Consider the following 22439-nt stretch of genomic DNA (forward strand, 5'->3'; position numbering starts at 1 on the left):
AAAGACCCTGATGCTGGGAGGGATTGGGGGCAGGAGGAGAAGGGGACGACAGAGGATGAGATGGCTGGATGGCATCACCGACTCGATGGACATGAGTTTGAGTGAATTCCGGGAGTCGGTGATGGATAGGGAGGCCTAGCGTGCTGCGATTCATGGGGTGGCAAAGAGTTGGACATGACTGAGCGACTGAACTGAACTGAACTGAGCGACCTTCACTAGTATTCTTTCCTGGAGAACGCCATGGACGGAGGAGCCTGGAGGGCTATGTCCATGGGGTTGCAAAGAGCCCAAGATGACTGAAGCGACCACCAGTTTCACTTCACAATGTGTATGTTATTTTTTTAGTTCAACGATTGGTGCTAGTTACTTTTATTCCCTAACATGTAATATATGGAATATAGTTTCTTAACTGGTCTTGAGCAGCTGGAAAGGCAAGTTAAGCTACACCTCAGAAACAATTTATTGCTCTTCTTACCCCAAACTGGCATGATTTAGCATAATGGATAGTAGAACTGTACAACAGGAATGGAGTGAAACCCATCCTAGGAATCAAACCCAATCCTGTCATCTCATACACGTAAAAATACGACCCAGAAATGAAAAGACTTGGCCACCCAGTTAGCTGGTGGCAGAGCTGGATCTGGACTTTGGGTGGGACTTGTGACTCACACACATATGAGCTAAAGTTGTGGTCCTAATAACATGTGGCCCCATGTTCTTAATACCAAATGGAGTCATATTTTCACTAGCAGATATGTCGCAGCATGAACATATTTGCATTCTATCAAATTCCTATAGTTAAGTCACCAGGAAGGAGAAATTTACCTTTCTTGTGCCTTAAACCCAATGCTTAGCAGAACCTCCATGTCCTTCCTCCTTCATCTGGATATAAAGCTTTTTCCAGAAGAAGAGCAATTGAGAATCCCACTGTATCTTTATCCAGAGAAGCACAGTGATAAGGCAGAGTCTTGGCTGCTGAGGATCTAGGTGGCCTTGAATTTGACTTCGGGTTTACTCACTCACTGGCAGTACTGGCCCTTGGATGAGTCATTTAATCTCTCTTGAGTTTAAGGATATATATTTTTTAATTTGTAAAAGTGGGATAATAATAGCTACTTCTCAGATTCATTAAGAGGATTAAACAAATTAGTGTATATAAAGAACCTGCTTCAGAGCTCTCTTCCCTCTTGTTCTGCTTTTTGTTATCCTTTCTTTTCATCTGATCAAATCAAAGTTCTCTTCTTGTCATTATTATCCATGATACTGTGGGTAGACTGTCATTTTAAAAATCGTACAATATTTCTAGATTTTTCAAAATAACCTGGTCAGCCTGCCAAAACTTCAAAGCCTTAGGGAAAAGAATTTCAAAACCTTAGAAATTCCAGTAGCTTTCATTTTGTTTGTTTTGCCAAACATGAAGCCAGATCAGGGCAAAATTCTACATTTTAAGTTAAGCACCTAACTCCTTTCGGGCAGTGGACATTTGGGCCACCAGATTTTTAATCCAGTGATAAAAGTTAATCTGCTTCATATTAGTAAGAATCCATAAACTATGAAATCAATCATCCTCCATCACAAAGTGACAGCAATCATGATCATTTTCAATTTATGCTTTTGAAGAGCTCTCTTTGTCCACATTTCATCTTAATATGACTATAAAATGCGTGGGGACCTTGCTCTGCAAGGTGACGGGTGATATGCTTGCCCTGCTTTCATGGGGACGTCAGCCTTTCAACCACTCTGAGGTCAAGAGAAAGTGGCTGTGTACATATGTCCACAGCAGAAATCCTGCTTTAGCCCAGAGAGTCTGGCGTGGTTGGCAGTGGTGGTTCATAGGAAATACAAGGATGAAGCAGCAGGTTTACAGAGCTAGGGAGCAGGGAACCTAATTAGCCCAGCGCCAGGAGTGCCAAAAAGCCTATTTAGTATTTTTTGCTTTTCTTCTTCTAAGCTACCTAGAGGGAGAATTGCTCATAAACATCTACATGCATTATATGGAAAAAAAAAAAAAAAAGACTACTGAATGGAGTAATCTAAAGGATGAATCTGCAGTTTCTCTTCTGACGTCTGCTAAGATGAGCCACAGAAGGGACTCCATGCATTTTAGACAGACACTAAAAGGGCCATGTCTAATATTACTTGCTAAATAATACTGGAATATCTGCTGGTAGAAAGAGCATAAAGTCCAAAGACAAGGCCATGCTTTGAATTAAAAAAAAAAAACAAAAAAACACACTAGTTGCTACTTAAAAGAGATGGCCAGAACTAACCTTTGCTTTTTTTCCAAATCACTTATTTGTTAGTGCTGACATGTAGGCTCTGAGAGAAAGCCACCATGCTTGCAGGATGCTTCCGCCTTCTCCATATCCTCAAACTCATCCTTCTCTTAAATGCTTTTATTCATGGTAATGAAGAGTGCATTATGAAAAGCATCATTTGACATTTAGGAAGCTATGTTTCAGAAAAGGGCCTGATTAAAAAATTAGAAATCGTACAAAGTACTGCAAGAGGACTTTTAATCTAATAATTAATGTTTATTCATCACTGAATAGATACATTCACATTAGGAGACATAAACAGCCCAAGAACCAAGAGAAGACTCTGGGAACCCTGTCCTTTACACAGTGGGAATGGCGTTTGTCCATGAGGCTCCTCCTCCACTTTCTTCTTAACTCCCTCTCACCTCTAACCCTGCACCAATGCTGGAGGAGGCTCTTCAGAACATAAGGCTCCTGGTGGTACAATTAGAGAATCAATGAATGGATTCTAGTCCAACTGCTCATTTTATTATTGCTCACTGAGTCTCATAGATAGAAGTGGTTGCTCAAGGTCATGTTTCCCAGGTCTCCTATCATTATCATCAAAAATATTTATGAACTGCTTTCTATACACTGTGATAAGCAGAGACACACATCTTTATCTTCCTGTCAAGGTACGAGATGAACCGAACATTAGCAATGAGATAACCAATGTCAACATTTCCCTCTGAAGAGCCAATATGGTGCCCAAACTATCAATGGAATGCATTTCTTCTCAAATACTTGATGATACTATGGTAAGTTTCCATTGACAAGGTACACACCAAATTATCTTGATGAAAAGGGAAAAAAATAAGCCATTTAGTTTGCATACTGGTGTCAACATTTGCCTTGATTAGAGAAAACGCGTATGTGAACATTAGAAAATTTCTATTGGCATTGTCTTTTTTACCCCTGGAAAGTCAAGAGTTTTTCTTAAAAAACATATTGTTTCCCACATCTTACCATGAAAAATTTCAAACACACAGAAAAGTGGAAAGAATTTTACAGTGGACTCCAGGATTCACATCACCTAGATTCTACAATTAACATTTCTTTACTTGGTTTATATCTTCCATCTGCTCATCCTACTATCCACCCATTAGTAATATTATGTCCTTTATGCATTTCAAAATAGACTGCAGACAGAAGACAACATTTTATTTTGAAGGAGTAGAATCAATGAGTTTTCCTAGTCCTATACAATTGGCTAAAAAAATTTTTTTTTCCAAGGAAGAACAAACTCATCCTGAATGGTGCACACAGATACTCAACAGAGTTCAATGTATAGCCACTATAAACAGTGTGGCAAATTAGCTCAAGTTTTTGTCTACTTTTATTAACCCTGTAGATGTTTTCAGTACTCCTCCAAATGTTTGACTTTGTGAAGACATGGGCTGTAGATTACAGAAAAATAAGCTCTCTCCTATAGATCATAGGAGAAAATTACCTGGAATGTTAGTAATAAATATTTTTGTTGGTGTTTGGCTCTGTACTCTAATACTTTCTAATTATTCCTTGAGTGTAGGAATACAGAGATTTATATACATAAATTCCTTTCATTTATAAAGTGAGTTTTATGATACCTATAGCTCATGCTTGTCATAAGGATCAACCATGAAAAATAGGAAAACACTTGGTAAGGAGTAAAAATCTGTGTGCATCTAATATAGCATTATCATTAGTAATTGCAATGCACCTTCATAAAACACAGCTGAGGTAATGGTCCCCACTGCTGTTCGGCTTTTTCAAATCAGTCAAATAGATTTCAAAGGTTAAAGGGACAGAGTATTGGCAGTTGCCTTCACTCTGCCTTTCAGTACGTCATCTTGTCAAGGATCTAGAAGAACCTTGGTGTATATCGCATAGACTTGTTTTCATTAGCAAAGTGTTTGTTTTGGACATCATCCCATCCTTGAAACAATCCTTCCATTAGCTGGGCACACTACCTATAATTATCCATCTTATCTGACCAGTGCCAAGGTATTCTGTTCACTGCATCCCCTTTACCTTGGTGGTTCTGAAAGGAGAAAGGGGAGGCACTCAATTCAACATACGAGAAGGTTTATTTCATTGAATAAAACAACTACAAATGAACTGTGGGTAGAAATTCCTACAACAGGATATCATCAGGCACCATAACTGACAAGTTTGGAGGTGATGGAGATCTTCTGTTGCCATACGGAAAAAAATATATTACATGAATATCTTAAAATTTATAAGCTATAAAGTAGGGTGGCTTCCATTTTTGTATCTTGTTGGGCACAAATCGAGAAAGTAAGGAGCAAGGTCAGAGCTAACTAGGGAATTAAGGAAAGAAAAATAAGCAGGGAGATGAGTTCATCATCAATTTCCATTACTGAGAACCTGCCCACATCCTTGCACTTTATTTTACCCTTAAGGGGAATTGAAGAGAAAGATAGATTTGAAATCACCCTTACCCTTAAAAAGCATCCATTTCACTAAGAGTTGTTTAGATAAAACAATTGGGAGAAAGAACAATTAGAAACTGTGATCAGAAAGAAGAGGATATGTACAAAGAGAAATAGACACACTTTCTGATTTAGCAACAAGTTATACTCAACATTGGGCATGTTTACAATATAGACAATGGTCAAAACAATGGGAAGATCTCTAAGAGGATACATGGAGTTACTTCAAATTTAAAACATGCTTTTTATGCAGGAAAACAAATATCAGAGGAAAAGGCTGGCTGTGCTCAACTAAAGGCGAGGGTCCCCAGGTCTATGAACCACACCTGGCTGGTGCTGACAGCAAGAACATATTTTAAATGTTCCAGGATGGATGCATCAAGCTCTTATCCTCTGATGCCACAAAACATTCCAAACATGCAAGTGAGTTCCTTAATTAGATTCCGTATTTATGAAGCAAGCTTCTAATCGCATTTATAATTTGGCAACCTATATGATACACATACTGGGAGAAAAGTAGCTGCCCAAAAGGGTCAAGAACTTGTTTTCCCCGCTAGTGAAAGTACTCCTTGTAATTACAATGACCAACTGAAGTGTGTGTGTATATACATACATACATGTGTATATTACATACAAATACACACATATATTCAATATGCATTTCTAAGACAAACATTGGCAAATCTGAATTTATAGCAAGGCAGATAGTGAGATACTTGGATAGAAGTTGTATTCTAATAAAATTTAACCATACTCTGAATTAGAACCTTGCAAATATCTTTATTATGCTGTCTGGTAGTATTGTTTATTTCTTCTGTTCCGTCTACATGTTTTGCTTAACTGTTGATGGTGCCTCATTCATCTTACCTGACTGCCCAGGGGGAGGGGCACCTGATGGCCCTCGCGGTAGACAAAGAAACACGGTCAGAACTGCAGCTCTGTTCCCAGCACAGGGTTCAATGGCTATTGGTTTGGGTGCTCCCTGAAAAAGAAAACCCATTCTAAATTTGCATTGTTTACACGATACTGTTACTCTACTTTTCTCTTATGCTTCAGGCAGCTAAAATGTACATTCTTAGTAGTTGAAGAGACACCACATTTCAATTTTTAATAGTTCAATTGAGTATTTTATTGTAGTACTATTTTGGTTTTTTTTTTTTTTTGTAGTGGTGGTCATTTACATTTGGAAAACATTTTTCTTGGGACATGTTAGCATGTGTTTTTGCAATTTTTGAAAAGTGCTCATTGCTTTGCTCTATTTTCATCTTTTTTTCTCTAACAGTTTATTTTTTAGTGAAGTGAGGTTTACAGAAAATTAAGAGGAAGCTATAGATATTTTCTATCTATATTATTTATCTTTTATTTTTATATATATCTATCTTATTTAACTTGTATGCAGAGTACATCATGAGAAACGCTGGGCTGGAGGAAGCACAGCTGGAATCAAGATTGCTGGGAGAATTATCAATAACCTCAGATATGCAGATGACACCACCCTTATGGCAGAAAGTGAAGAAGAACTAAAGAGCCTCTTGATGAAAGTGAAAGAGGACAGTGAAAAAGTTGGCTTAAAGCTCAACATTCAGAAAATGAAGATCATGGCATCCGGTCCCATCACTTCATGGCAAATGGATGGGGAAACAGTGGGAACAGTGGCTGAACTTTATTTTTCTAGGCTCCAAAATCACTGCAGATGGTGATTGCAGCCATGAAATTAAAAGACGCTTGCTCCTTGGAAGGAAAGTTATGACCAACCTAGACAGTATATTAAAAGGCAGAGACATTACTTTGTCAACAAAGGTTCGTCTAGTCAAGGCTATGGTTTTTCCCGTAGTCATGTATGGATGTGAGAGTTGGACTGGGAAGAAAGCTGAGCGCCGAAGAATTGATGCTTTTGAACTGTGGTGTTGGAGAAGACTCTTAAGAGTCCCTTGGACTACAAGGAGATCCAACCAGTCCATCCTAAAGGAGATCAGTCCTGGGTGTTCATTGGAGGGACTGATGTTGAAGCTGAAACTCCAATACTTTGGCCACCTGATGTGAAGAGCTGACTCATTTGAAAAGACCCTGATGCTGGGAAAGGTTGAGGGCAGGAGAAGAAGGGGACGACAGAGGATGAGATGATTGGATGGCATCACCGACACAATGGACATGGGTTTGGGTGGACTCCGGGAGTTGGTGATGGACAGGGAGGCCTGGCATGGTGCAGTTGATGGGGTCGCAAATAGTCGGACACAACTGAGCAACTGAACTGAACTGAACTGATAGATATTTTCCATAAACCCACTGCCCCCATGCACAGCCTCCCTGATTATTAAGATCCCCACTAGAGCAGCACATTTGTAAAAAGTGATGAACCTAGAATGACACATCTCTAGCAACCAGAGTCCTCAGTTTACATTAGAGTTCACTCTTGGTGTTGTATGTTCCATGGGCTTGGACAGACATATAATGACATGTACTCATCACTACAGTATCATATAGAACAGTTTTGTGTGCTCAGTCGCTTCAGTCTTGTCTGACTCTTTGCGATCCCATGGACTGTAGCCCATTAGGCTCCTCTGTCCGTGGAATTCATCAGGTAAGAATACTTGCTTGAGTGGGGTGCCATGCCCTCCTCCAGGGGATCTTTCCAACCCAGGGATCAAACCTGTGTCTCCTGCACTGCAGGCAGATTCTTTACTGCTGAGCCATGAGGGAAGCCCATAGAGTAGTTTAACTGCCCTTAAAGTCCTTTGTGCTCTGCCTGAAACTCCAGGAAATTACTGATCTTTTTATTGTCTCCATAGGTTTGCCTTTTCCAAAATATCATAGCATATAGCTGAAATCATACAGTATTTAGCTTTTTCATATTGAGTTATTTCACTTAAAAATACACATTTAATGTTTGTCTGTGTCTCTTCAATGTTTGGTGCTCCATGATATTCCATTGTCTTGATGTATTATACTTTATTTATCTATTCAACTATTGAAGGACATCTTGATTGCTTCCAAACTTTGGCAATGATTAATAAAGCTGCCCAAAACATCCATGAATAAGCTTTTGTGTGGACACAAATTCTCAACTCCTGTGGATAAATATTAAGGAGCATGACTACTGTCATGACTACAGTACCTTGTGTCATTTAACACTAAATCCTACATCTAAATAAATAAATGTATTTCAATATATTTGATATTTGATATGTAGTCTGTGAGCCACAAAGTTGCATAACTTCTGTTGCTTTTTCACAATTGCTTCTTCTCACCAATGATAAAATAGTTTAATCAAATTATCACAATCCAAAATATTATATCTTTAAAAATATTTTCCCAGTTTTATTGGGACATAATTGACATAGAGCAAGACACATCTTTAATATCATTTCAGTGAAATACATATGTAATAATCACCCATCAATATATTTTTAAATTAATTAATGAACTGTAATTTGGGCTACCCTGGGTCTTCATTGCTGCTCATGGGCTTCCTCTAGTTGTGGCAAGTGGGGGCTACTCTAGTTGTAGTGTGAGGGCTTCTCATTGTGGTGGCTTCTCATTGCAGAGCACTGAGAAGTGCCTAGTGGGCACTTCTCATTGCAGTGCCCACTAGGGCACTGGCTTAGTGCTGCCCCATGGTAAGTGGAATCTTCCTGGACCAGGGATGGAATTCATGGCTCCTGCATTGGCAGGTGGATTGTAAACCACTAGATCACCAGGGAGGTCCCCACCAATGCATTTGAATAAATGCATTATATTTGTATTAAATAATATAACTTTCAGTTCAGTTCAGTACAGTCACTCAGTCTTTGCAACTCCATGGACTGCAGCACGCCAGGCCTCCCTGTCCATCACCAACTCCTGGAGTTTACTCAAACTCATGTCCATTGAGTCAGTGATGCCATCCAGCCATCTCATCCTCTGTTGTCCCCTTCTCCTCCCGCCTTCAATCTTTCCCAGCATCAGGGTCTTTTCAAATGAGTCAGTTCTTCATATCAGGTGGCCAAAGAATTGGAGTTTCAGCTTCAGCATCAGTCCTTCCAATGAATATTCAGGAAAGACTTCTTTTAGGATGGACTCATTGGATCTCCTTGCAGTCCAAGGGACTCTCAAGAGTCTTCTCCAACACCAAAGTTCAAAAGCATCAATTCTTTGGCGCTCAGCTTTCTTTATAGTCCAACTCTCACATCTGTACATGACTACTAGAAAAACCATAGCCTTGACTAGATGGACCTTTGTTGGCAAAGTAATGTCTCTGCTTTTTAATATGCTATAACTTCAGAAATAAAATAAGTGAATACATAAAAATGATTACACGTGATGTTAGTACTTTTATTAAGTACTTCCTATGGATTAGTGTACAAAGTGCTCTCTATATATTAATTTATTTAAGTCTTACAACTGGATAAGCTAAGAACACTGAAGCAAGAGATTAAAAAAACTTGCTTAAATTTACAAAACCAGAAAGTAGCAGGGCTGAGATTTAAACACAGATAGGCTGTCTCCTGAGTCGATGTTCTTAGCAACACAGGGAAGTTTATCGTATTATGAATGTAGGAAAATTCATGCACCCACACACATATACATAAACACATGTGTAAGTGCACATGTGTGAACACATACAATCCACGCACACACAAGTGAACAAAAGCACATACAGAATTTAAGTTTAAATACAATGTCACCTTTGAAACAACAGGAATGTCATTTTACCTGAGGAATGCTGATTTTGGCTATTTCCCTCAAAAAGTACCGGTGGGACATGCTTGACTTATCAAAGAAACATCTACACGTTAAGGCAAAATTAAATAGAAGAAAAAGTACCATTACTTTAATTTTTAGAATAAATGATTTGTTTAGTCTTGGCTATTTCACTTTAAAAGTGCAGGTAAGACATGGTTGACTTATCAAAGTAACATCTCTACATAAAGGTAAAATCAAATAGAAGAAAAAAATACCACTGCTTTAGTTTTTAGAACAAATACCTTGTTTAGTCTTTTATTTTAAACTGATATTTGAATTTCTCAGAAGAAACACAGACATATGTATTCATCCACCTCGAATATTTTAGAATACTGCCAGTTCCAGAAAGTTTAACGAGGCATTAAAGATAAAATATGTCCCTTTTCATGTAAAACTTAGACTGAAATTTCTGGTGACAACGGTTTTATGTGGTTATAAAGGATTTCTCCTTTATAGTGATATAAATCTCATGTTTTAAAATTATCCTCATACAGATTCATTTTGGGAATTTTCTATATAAAGGTGAAAGTGGCCATGGTAACAGAAGAAAAGGGCATAAAACTCTTCCAAGAAAATGCTGTAAGCCATGTTGCAATACCTGTATCAAGTTACATGGTCTATGGTTTTCCCCTTTAAAGCTTACATTTAATTTAACAGACTTATTTTTGAAAATGTTAAGCCAAAATCAGCATAAGTACACAGATATTCTTCGATGATGCAAATATTTAGAGAATAGGCTTGTCATATTCCAAGGATAACAGAAAAACACTATGAATGTTTTGAACCATATTTCTAGGCTCCTGAAATTTATCCTAATTTAATAAATGCAAAGTATATGTAAAGGTCAATTGGTTAAAATATACTAAGAGAAGATAGAATGAATTCATGTTTAAATGATGGTGATATATTAGAAATACTCACATCCCTTTTAATATACCTAAGAAATAATTCATCATTTCCACCATCAGGCAAGGTTTTCTTCGCTATTTTGTTCTTAAGCACTCAATGAAAGTGAAGAAGTGAAAGTGTTAGTCAATCAGTCGTGTCTGACTCTTTGCGACCTCATGGACTGTAGCCTGCCAGGCTCTCTCCAGGGAATTCCACAAGTAAGAATACAGGAGTGGGTTGCCATTCCCTCCTCCAGGGGATCTTCCTGATCCAGGGATTGAATTCGGGTCTCCCACATTGCAGGTGGATTCTTTACCATCTGAGCCACCAGGGAAGCCCTAAGCATTCAACAGCACTACTCAAAATATCCAAAGCCACGCTAAAACACTTGATTATAAAACTAAGAACGATTTCGCAATTATAACACGTGCACACACACACACACACACACAAAACAACAACCAGTTGAAAAACGGTGCTCTTGGTTTACAAGATTTATAAAAACAAGAAACAATTTGAGAGTACATCAGCTGATAAATAGCTAACATTTATTAAGTGCTTACAATATGCCTTGTGCATATTATGTGTTGTCAGGCTGCATTTCTGCTGCTTTAAGCACTAGAAGAAAAGGTTTTAAACATCAGACGCCAAGGCCGAAAGCACCAACTGAGAGAAAAATTAGTAAAACAAAAAACAAAAAAAACTGTAAATTTCAAATAGAAAATGGCTTAATTATTTAATACTTTAAAACTTCAGAGAGTCAGCAACAGATAAAAGACAGTGTAATAAAATACCTTGACTGTGGGAAAGAAATTATTTGCATAGAGGCCACTTCTGTAGAATCTTCCTTAAAATAATTCTCTCACTCTTAATTTTACTGCTATTGCACAGAAAACATTCAGAAATTTCATTATATTGATAGGCTATATGAAAGGAGATTATAATCCTATTTTAAAATCAAATTGGCTTACAACTTTCTCTATTTTTAGCTATAAAATTTTCATAAAAGGATATTAGCAAAAATATGAATTATTTATTATGTTTAAAATATTAGTGACTAGCACAGCTCTTTGACACTTCTGGCAGAAATTCATATAATTTAAAAAATTATTTCCAAAGACTTTGTGGCAAATATTACTTTCAATAAAGTATTTTAAACAAAAAAGAAAAACAGTTTATAGCACTTGGGTTTTGCAACAGAAGACAGCAAAGCCCCCTGAATGAAATTTCTGATACCTTGAGTTTGTCAGTTGTTTAGCAATAAATACAAAGCCATGCATCAAAATCATTTCACAATGACATAACATGTTCACTGAACTGTGCAATTTATCATACATTTTCCATGGCTGCCTTTGAAAGCGATAAGGCATGGGTTTGTTTGCCCACAGCACTCAGCAACTGTGATTTACTTCTAGGCATTTTCATATTTGTTGTACCAAAAGAACCAGGCGTTAGACCGTGCCAGAAAACATCACTGACAGTTATGTAATTAGCAGTCCTTGTTTATTAAGCACACAGAGCTTTTACAAAAGACTTGTTTTGTTCATAGCAGTTACTTCTGAAACTATTGTACTCATATCTTTAAGTTCTTGCTTTTTTTTGGAGCAATTCTAAAACTTTTTCTGTTTTTGAGCTATCAAAGACCAGCAAGTTACCAGAGAAGCTTCTGAAATCATAAGGATTTTCAAGATTACAGTTCTTAAAACTTCCAGTAACATATTCTGAAACGGAAACCACCTTGTGAACCCGGGGTCTGTCCTGGAAAACTGCTGCTACAAGAAGCCCTGGGTGTTTAGAAGACTTCAGTGGGCAAAAGCTGGCTGCTTGTTCCCTCCTCCAGTGTTTGCTTCTCAAAGAGTAAGTGAAGGAGGAAGTGGGTGACTTACAGAAATCACACTGAAGCCCATCACTGGAAACTAACCCCAGAAGCTGAGGATTTGAGAGAATTACATGTAACTGATGGAGTAGGAAGTGGCTACCCACTCCAGTATTCTTGCCTGGAAAATCCCATGGACAGAGGAACCTGGCGGATTACAGTCCATGGGGTTGCAAAGAGTCAGACATGACTGAGCATGCACGAATATATAACTGAATCGCTTTACTGTATACCTGAAACACTGTAAATCAACTATACTTCATTAAAAAAATAAAACAGAAAACAAAACCAAAACTTTTAATACTGCCAAAGTAGGGCTTGCCAACTCAAATTACTTCAAGGAACAGCTCACATTTATTAAGTGCTTACGATATGCCTTATGCTATGCCAAATGTTTACATGGGTTTAATCCTATTCCAAGAGGTAGGGGCTATTCCCATTTCATAAATTGTGATACTGAAGCTCAAAGAGTTTATGTAACATAACTAAGGTTGCAGACCTAACAGGTGAACAAGCCAGGATTTGGAAAAATATAGCTATCTTCTCACCTTGTATGCCTAACCATTATGCACGCTGCCTGTACTAGGTAAGCAGATTGTCTTAACCTGTAGAGTAAGACAGTTAAAAGTGATGGGCACCACAGTGAACTGGAAAGTACAAGATTTATTTAAAACATTCACCCTCAAAAATGTTGCTGCCAAAAAAAAAAGTCTATGTGTTAAAACGGGCTGAGAGCCACTACTTTGTAAAATGGAATTCAAAATGTCACTTCAGAGTTGCCAGGCTCTTGTGTCTACCCAAATACCAAACTTCATCTTTTATTCTGCACAAGTGCCATGTTTTAGTCAATGTAAGTGCTTACTCTTCAGTACTCGCACCCGGGGTTTCCAGAATCTGTTCCTTCTTCATTCATAATATTCCTACTGTCCAGGAGATCCTTCCTATAGACCTCTAACTTTCCAAAAATTATATATCCCTCAGGGACAACTCATGCATGAAGTTTCCTCTGGTCTGAGGTATGTAGTCTCTCCTTCCTTAGTTCCCTAATTGTTATGGCCCTTTTCATTTTCCAAATGACACTTAAGCAAGTGTATTGTCTTCCCACTGGAACAAGCTCCTTGAGGGCAGGTCCAGTTTCTTATTCATGTCTATTGACCTTGTACTGACTTCCTCTATTAGAAAAGTGTAAGCACAGTGCCTGTGTTACCTTTTGGGAATAATTGTTTCCCAGTCTTATAGTAAAAGATTGATCCCAATCTTAGAAGATTTATAAGATAAATAAGATTTATAATCTTATAACAATCGTTAAGATTTTTTCCCAATCTTTTAGTAAAAGTATAGGTACTGATGTACATGTTGTATATCTCTATTAGATTCCTGCTCTTCCAAGGCAGATATCTAGTTAGACTCTTTTTTTTTTTTTTTACCTTACCTAAAACCTCCAATGGGGTGCTGGTGGTGGAGTGGGGTTGGGGAGGGTTCCCAGTGGCACAGTTGTAAAGAATTCACCTGTCAATGCAGGAGATGTAGGTTAGATCCCTGGGTCAGGAAGATTCCCTGGAGTAGGAAATGGCCACCCATTTCAGTATTCTTGCCTGGGAAACTTCATGGACAGAGGAGCTTGGCAGGCTACAGTTCATGGGCTCGCAAAGAGTTGGACATGACTGAGTGATTAAGCACACACACAGCATCTAATGGAATGCATTTTTACACACGGTAAGTGAATTAGTAAATGAAAGAATACATGGAATCATCACATGGTGAGATAACTGGTGGGCATGACTCAGTTTCTATCCAAATTATGAAATATTAAAGGGATAAAATAAAACACTGAAAAAGAATATTAGCTAACGTTTACTGAGTACTTACCAGGAGCCAAGAGCTGTGCTAAGCACTATATTTGATTACTGTCTTATTTTCTATTTTATACAGATGAATGAATTGAAATTCAGAGAAGTCAGACAATATTCTCAGGGTGACACAGCTAGAAAGTGGCAGGTTCAGGATTGGAACCTAGGTCTGTTTTTAACTGTATGATACTGTTAAAAAACATAGCTTAAGAAGTCAAGAAGTCTCTTATTCTCTCAGCTTGACTATTAATAGGAGGAATCAACTTAAGATATCATATTTAAAAGTTATATGTGTGTATCTGCCCCATTTCTGAGCAGGGCTCAGAACACTTGAGTTCCAGAACCAGTTCTGTCAGTATTTAGCTGTGTGATCCTGGGCTTATTACTGAATCCAATTTTCCCAAGGGGAAAATGAACACGTAGGCTGGATGATTTTAGGATCTCTTTAACATTCTGTGACTATGATTTATGGAAAACCTTCAGAACTTGTGACATAACAATATCTAACACTTACTCTAAGTACAGTGAAATTTGAAATGTCCAATCTTCAGTAATATTTTTTCCTGTTCAGGTACTTCAAATGACACATTTAATTTTTAAAGCACATTATTATACATATGATGAATACATCATATATTACTAAATGGCCACCACTGCATGCCAGAAAAGCAATTAGAAAATTGAATCAAGGAATTAAGGATTAATGTGGATATGCTATACCTGTCAGTGGTAGTAAGTGTTTTGACAAGGACAGAATAAAGTCTGACAGTATGCACAAATACTAATCTGATATATGAGTGAAATATTAAAAATGCAAACAACTGCACATTAATCACTCTAACATTTCCTTATTAGAACACTTTTAATGCTATTCTTATCCAAATCCATTTATAAATAAAATGAGTCTTTCTCAACAGCTTGCACAAGTTGGTATTTGAAGTTTAATGAGTATTTATATTGATATAAAATTTAGCTTTTAGTCACATTAGTAAAATAATATTAATTTACTGAACATAGATTTAAGTCAGCCTGATGGTCTGGCTCACAACTGATCAACTATGTTGATTCTATAGGATTAACAAATGCCAAGATTCCAGATCTCAGAAACGGATTCTCTAATTTTGTTGTTTAGACTTGAGAGAAAACCAAAAGTAAAAATCATATTCTCTCCTTATTTACCACTTGCATGAAATGATAAAGGAAAAAACCCATTAGCTAGCTTTACTTGCTAGGAGGATAATTCATATTAATAAAAGAAATTAAGCTGATGGACACTCTCAAAACCAGGGTTAAACTGCATTAGAAGAAAATTCAAAGAGAATAAGGTATTACACGTGGGAATAGGTGAAGGAATAAAACATAATTCACAGAATCAGTATGCAGCTCATGAAGTTCCAAAGGTATTCCTATCATAAGCTTAATTTTCGTATCGTAGCAAATATTTTGTCCTTTGTTAAAATGTCTCTATGTTCAATCTCTGTTCATAATCTCACTACACACACATATGCACACACACACATACACGCATTTTAAGGTTTATATCTATAGTAAAATATAGAGTTTAACTGAGTTTTACTGTTATTTTAATTGTGCGGCACTGCTTTGGGGAACGAATAGGCTAGATTATGGCAGCAGTTATTTGTCACTTGCTTTTTCACAGGTATTTAGGTCCCCCAAAATAAGATATTATCTCTTTTTGAGATATGATATAATCATGCTTTGCCCCTGAGTTAGTCAATACACAGGCATGTTAATAGGGGGTGATTTTGAACAGATTATCTTTAAAAGTTGATTCCTGGTAGTATTTTTCAAAAACTTGAAATAGATTATCTGTTAAATAATTGCCATAATTAGATTTTTTACAACCTGTACTTTTCTCCATAGCTCTGTGCAAAAAGCAACCTAACCATTATACTTCATGTATTAATTTCAAAACTGGGACCATCCTTTCTGACCTCAGAAAATACTGCTAAGTATGAGACAAATGTGTCTGTCAAATCCACTTGCTTCCCATCTTGCTTCAGCCCACCCTGTGCTCTTGTTCAGGCCATTTCATCTACCCAGATTTCTTGCCAACATCTACTATTTGCACACGATTCAGCTCAAAACTCTCAATCTGCAAGAAGCCATCCCAGGTCATTTCAGGCTATGCCGGCACCTTCTCACTCTACTCTATCTCAATAATTAGGAGTAAGCTATTTTTCCTATTGTGACCACTGGGAGGAAGCATAATGTAGTGGTTAAGAGACCAACCATTAGCAACCACTGCCTGGGTTCACGTCACTGAGCCTCTGTGCCTCAAGTTTCTCAGCTATAAAATGAGCTAACTATCCTTCTGCATGGGCTTCCCAGGTGGCTCAGTGGTAAGGAACTTGCCTGCCAAGGCAGGAGAAATAATAGATGTGGGTTCGATCCCCGGGTTGGGAAGATACCCTGGAGGAGGAAATGGCAACCCACTCCAGTATTCTTGTCTGGAGAATCCCATGGACAAAGGAGCCTGATGGGTTACAGTCCATGGGGTTGCAAACAGTCAGACACGACTGAGCACACACACATACACACACACTGGAAAAGGGAATGGCAACCCACTCCAGTACTCTTGCTTGGAGAATTCCATGGATGGAGGAGCCTGATAGGCTGCAGTCCACAGGGTCGCAAAGAGTCTGAATGACTGAGCGACTTACACACACACACATGTATCTCACAGTACTTGATAAAAGTCATCTATTATTATTATGATGCCATTCTGCCCAGTTCCCATTTTGCTTTTTTATTTTCTGTCCCATTAAATAATATGTTCAACTCAAAAGTAAGCTGTCTAAAGGCAGATACCATATTTTTAAAAGTTCTGTTAATGGCTTGAAATTAATTAATTAAGACATTAAGCCTCAAAGACAGAATTCTTTTAATTTAAATTTATTTATTTTAATTGGAGACTAATTACTTTACAATATTGTGTTGCTTTTGCCATATTGTGGGCTTCTAGGGTGGGAAAAATCTGATCTCAGTGCCAAATTTCCCACCTGTGTCATATCAACACTGTTTCTGTGTACCTGCCCATTTTTTCATTTTAGTTCTCTGCTTTTATCGGGGACTCCGATCTGACTGTGAGCATTATGTGCTACATAGAGTAAACTTGTCCTGGCACCTAAGACTGTGTGTTCAATAAATATTTCATGGATAAATGAGTATTTGATTTTTCTTTTCCAAATTGAGTACATGGTAAATCTCTAAAAGTTGTGACAAAAAAGTTATAAAGAGAAGTTTAGTCTACAGCAGATAGATATAAATCAGCAGGATCCTGGTATCTCTGTGTGTTTTGATCCTTTCCTAAACACATTACGTCATAAATGCAAGATGTGGCCTTGGTCATGAAGCTGATAGAGCAATTCAATTTAAAAGGTAAGTGTGTGGGGCTTCCCTAGTGGTCCAGCGGTTAAGACTCTGCACTCCCAATGTGGGGGCCAGGGTTCAATCCCTGGTCAGGGAGCTAGGAGCCCATATGCTTCACAGTGAGGAAAACAAAACAAAAGGTAAGTGTGTTAGGCCCCCTGCTGGCACATGGGGGTACAGCATGACACAGGCACGGTGCCTACCCTGGCAAAGCTTTCTCTGGGACAATGGGACTGGGGGCATCTAAGACTATGTCAGAGCTAAATGCACTCACAGAGGTATGGGGGTAGGAGTGGAGGGAGAAGGAGGATTTGAGTAATTCTCTGGGGAAGGACTTGACCTTGCAGAGGATGACTATGAAGGATGGAGAGTTCTGATAGAAGGAAAAGCATGAATGCAGAGGCATAGAGGCACGTAACTTACTTGGGAAATTACTAGAAATTCACGGTGGGTCCAGCCTCGGAAGTGCTGAGTAGATCAGGACAAGAGGAGGTCAGAGGAAAGCAGGGTCCTCTGTGAAACAGGACTCTCATCAGCCCCTTCAAATCCTTCCTGGTCAAGACTGAGATTGTCAGCACCTGCTGACAAAGTTATACCTAGATGCTCAGATGGAAACGGAAGAGTGCAGAACTCAGAGGGCCTCTGTGCAGCCTTCAAAGACCTGCTGCAAACTGTCCCCAGTGGACACCCATAAACTTTTCTTTCTCAGGAACTCACAATGCTTTTTTATTAAACCATTGTTCACATCTGTGATATCAATTAATTAATCTATTGTTCACATCTGTGATACATACCATGTGAACATTAAAACATTTATTTCTGAAACTTCAACCATAAGACTAAATCAAGAAGCTCTGCGAAAACTAGCCGTCAGCAGAAAAAATAAAAGTGCAGACATGGCAATATTTTTAACAAGGAATCAAATGTTAATAGATCCAGCATAATAAATGAATTTCTGGTATGATGATTATTATACCAATCACAGCCTATTATAAATAAGGAAAGAGTGGACAAAATTCTGAATGAAAGATCTTACCTGACTGGTTATGAAAACATGTATGTAATTAAAATACAGCAAAACCTACCTAAATCTCTAAGGGAATGAGTCATTCTGGATGACAGATTTTTTCCAAAAAGTTGGACATTAGCCCTATAAAGACTTTGCTATTTTAGGTTTTTTTTTTTTTTTTAAGTAAGGGTGAAGTCTCTTAAAATAAATATCCATTTCTCTGCTTCTCAACCAGACTGTAATATACTATAGGGAATTTAACATTATCTCCATGTCCCATGGTCACTATTATGAGTATAAATTTCCATAATATACTGAGGATACATGGAGTTGCAAATACATGTTTGAATATGTACGTTAAATGAATTGAAGGCCTGAAACCACAAATCTCCTGAAAGAGAATAGGTAGAACACTCTTTGGCATAAATCATAGCAGTATTTTTTTGAATCTGTCTCCTAAAGCAAAAGTAAACAAACGAAACCTAATTAAACTTAAAAGCTTTTGGACAGCAAAGGAAATCACTGACAAAACGAAAAGACAGTCTACTGAATTGGAGAAAATACTTGCAAATGATGACCAATGATGCTGAAGCTACAATACTTTGGCCAACGGATATGAAGAGCAGACTCATTGGAAAATACTCTGATGCTGGGAAAGACTGAGAGTAGGAGGAGAAGGGGATGACAGAGGATGAGACGGTTGGATGGCATCACCAACTCAATGGACATGAGTTTGGGTGAACTCCGGGAGTTGGTGATAGACAGGGAGGCCTGGCGTGCTGCGGTTCATGGGGTCACAAAGAGTCAGACATGACTGAGCAACTGAACTGAATTGAACTGAACTGAAGGACATTTCTCTGCTTCTCAACCAGACTATAATATACTATAGTTGGTGATGGACAGGGAAGCCTGGTGTGCTATATTCCATGGGGTCGCAAACAGCTGGATAGGACTTAGCACCTAAACAATAAACAAACTGGGGTTAATGTCCAAAATATATAAATATCTCATACAACTCAATATAAAAAATGATCTGATTAAAAAATGAACAGAAGACCTGAATAGAAATTTTTTCAGAGAAGATATACAGATGGCCAGTAGGCATAAAAAAAAATGCTCGGTGCTAAATGTCAGAGAAATGCAAATCAAAGCCATGATGAGATATCACTTCACACCTGTCAAAACAGCTATCATCAGAAAGTCTACAAATAACAAATGTTGGCAAGAATGTGGTGAAAGGGAACCATAGTACACTGTTAGTAGAACTGTAAATTGGTGCACCCACTATGGAAAACAGTATGAAGATTGCTCAAAAAGTTAAAAATAAAACTATTAAATGATTCAGCAATTCTTTACCAGCTGAGCTACCAGGGAAGCCCCCAGCAATTCCACTGTTGGGTATATTTGAAGAAGGCAAAAACACTACACTGAAGAGATACATGCACCCCAATGTTCATAGCAGTATAATTTACAATAGCCAACATATGGAAGCAACCTAACTATCCACCAACAGATGAAGAGATAAAGATGTGATATTTATATAATATGTACATATAAACATACACATAGACAACAATGGAATATTACTTAGCCATAAAAAAGAATAAATTCTGCCATTTGCAACAACATGGATAGATGTAGAAGATATTAGGCTTAGTGAAATAAGTCAGACAAGGACATACTGTACAGCACAGGGAAACACCGCCACTGTTTTATAATAACTTTAAATGGAATATAATTTATAAAAATATTAAATCAATGTTGTGCATTTGAAACTAAAATCGTTTGAATATGTACATTATAGGGCTTCCCATGGAGAAGGCAATGGCACCCCACTCCAGTACTCTTGCCTGGAAAATCCCATGGACGGAGGAGCCTGGTAGGCTGCAGTCCATGGGGTCACGAAGAGTCGGACACTTACTGAGCGACTTCACTTTCACTTTTCACTTTCATGCATTGGAGAAGGAAATGGCAACCCACTCCAGTGTTCTTGCCTGGAGAATCCCAAGGATGGGGGAGCCTGGTGGGCTGTCGTCTCTGGGGTCGCACAGAGTCGGACATGACTGAAGCAACTTAGCAGCAGCAGGGCTTCCCAACTGACACTTGTGCTAAAGAATATGCCTGCCAATGCAGGAGACATAAGAGACGTGGGTTCAATCCCTGGGTTGGGAAGATCCCCTAGAGCAGGGCATGGCAAGCCACTCCTGTATTCTTGGCTGGAGAATCTCATGGACAGAGGAGCCTGGTGGGCTACAGTCTATAGGGTCATAAAGAGTAGGACACGACTGAAGTGACTTAGCACACACGCACACATGCACATTACAGCTATAGCCCCAGGAGTTTCTTTTCTTTCTAATAAGCTACTAATGCAGAACTTGCTGTTTATTTGTCCCCTTATATTAATATAAAGGCAGCCTAAAGACTGCACAGCTGCTATATGAGTAACATGGCCACTTTTCTACAAAACCCATCAGTAATGTGAAAATTAAAGTGATCTTCTTCTCAAGGGGTTTTCTCATCCTCCCCAACATCTTTCTACCTGCTGCTATCCATGTGCTGGGACCTGTCAGCACCGTTCAAAGCACTGACTGCATCACCAATCCCAAAGATCACAGACATCTGGACAGTTTGTAAAAATCCTCCTATGTCACTTGAAGTTTGTGGGCACAGTAGTCTTTCTCATTTTGAGAATTTTGACAATAGTGTTTGGGAATAATCTTACCATAAAGTCTTGAAGGATTTCTTCAGGCCCAAATGACTACCAAATACGAAACAGGCTTGAATCCAAATCTAATGGGACTTAGGGCAAATTATTTAACTTTGCCTCAGCTTCGTCAACAGAAATTAGAAATGTATAAACATCAATCCTGTAAGGTTACTTTGAGGCTTATAAAAGATAATATATGAATAAGGGCTTTTAGCACAGTGCCCAACAAAACACTAGATGTTTAAATTTTTATATTAAGTCAAATCACTTGAGATGTAACTTTTGTTCATCAAAACCAATCGAATGTCTGCCATTTTTATCTGGCTCCACCTTAATCCTGTGGGCTTCCCTGGTGGCTTAGAGGTTAAAAGCGTCTGCCTGGAATGCAGGAGACCTGGGTTCGATCCCTGGGTGAGGAAGATCCCCTGGAGAAGGAAATGGCAACCCACTCCAGTACTCTTGCCTGGAGAATCCCACGGAGGGAGGAGCCTGGTAGGCTACAGTCCATGGGGTCCCAAAGAGTCGGACACGACTGAGCGACTTCATTTCACTTCTTCACCTTAACCCTTCCCTGCCCCTTTGTTTCGGCGATACATGGTGGGGCTGTGTGCGTGCGTGCTAGGTTGCTTCAGTCATGTCCAGCTCTTTGCCACCCTGTGGACCACAGCCCACCAGGCTTCTCTGTCCATGGGATTCTCCAGGCAAGAATACTGGATTGGGTTGCCATTTCCTCCTCCAGGGGATCCTCCTGACTCAGGATTGAACCCATATCTCTTGCATCTCCTGCATTGGCAGCTAGATTCTTTACCACTGGAGCATCTGGGAAGCCCAGGTAGGGCAGTAAGGGAGGTTTATTATCCAGATCTTTTTTTTTTTTTTAATCTTTTCCTCCTGAGACTTTCATTGGCTCAAACTTGGTTCCAGGTATGGGATCAGTGTTATAGATATCTGTTCATTAAAGGTGGAACCAAGCTCCAGGTTTTTTTAGAGAAGATGATAATTCATTGAGGCAAGTGGTGAAAAGTTCAGAGGGAAAAAGAACACACAAAAGATAAAGATTCCCTGAAATCTTTCTTAAACAGCAAAAAGAAAACTATCTTATGATGGACATACGTAGAAATGATTCCTAAGTGTGCTTTTATATGTCTGTGCAGCCTGGGAAACTTCTTTACCCAACATTATTTGCTGGATTAAAACTTCCTTAATTTTATAATCAAGAGGGCTGAGGGGAAAAATGAGAGGAAAGTGGATAATAGGCAGAAGAT

General features: G+C 38.5%; 1 protein-coding gene across 1 annotated transcript in view; it reads right to left on the reverse strand.

The window, feature by feature from the left end:
• Window positions 1-22439, reverse strand: part of ATRNL1 (attractin like 1) — an 807510-nt gene that overhangs the window by 125362 nt on the left and 659709 nt on the right. The window contains exon 28 of the mRNA XM_070363366.1: window positions 5597-5711. Within this exon, the coding sequence (XP_070219467.1) occupies window positions 5597-5711 (115 nt within the window). The remainder of the gene's footprint in view (window positions 1-5596; window positions 5712-22439) is intronic.

This window comes from Bos mutus, chromosome 26, assembly GCF_027580195.1.
Source record: "Bos mutus isolate GX-2022 chromosome 26, NWIPB_WYAK_1.1, whole genome shotgun sequence".
NCBI lineage: Eukaryota > Metazoa > Chordata > Mammalia > Artiodactyla > Bovidae > Bos > Bos mutus.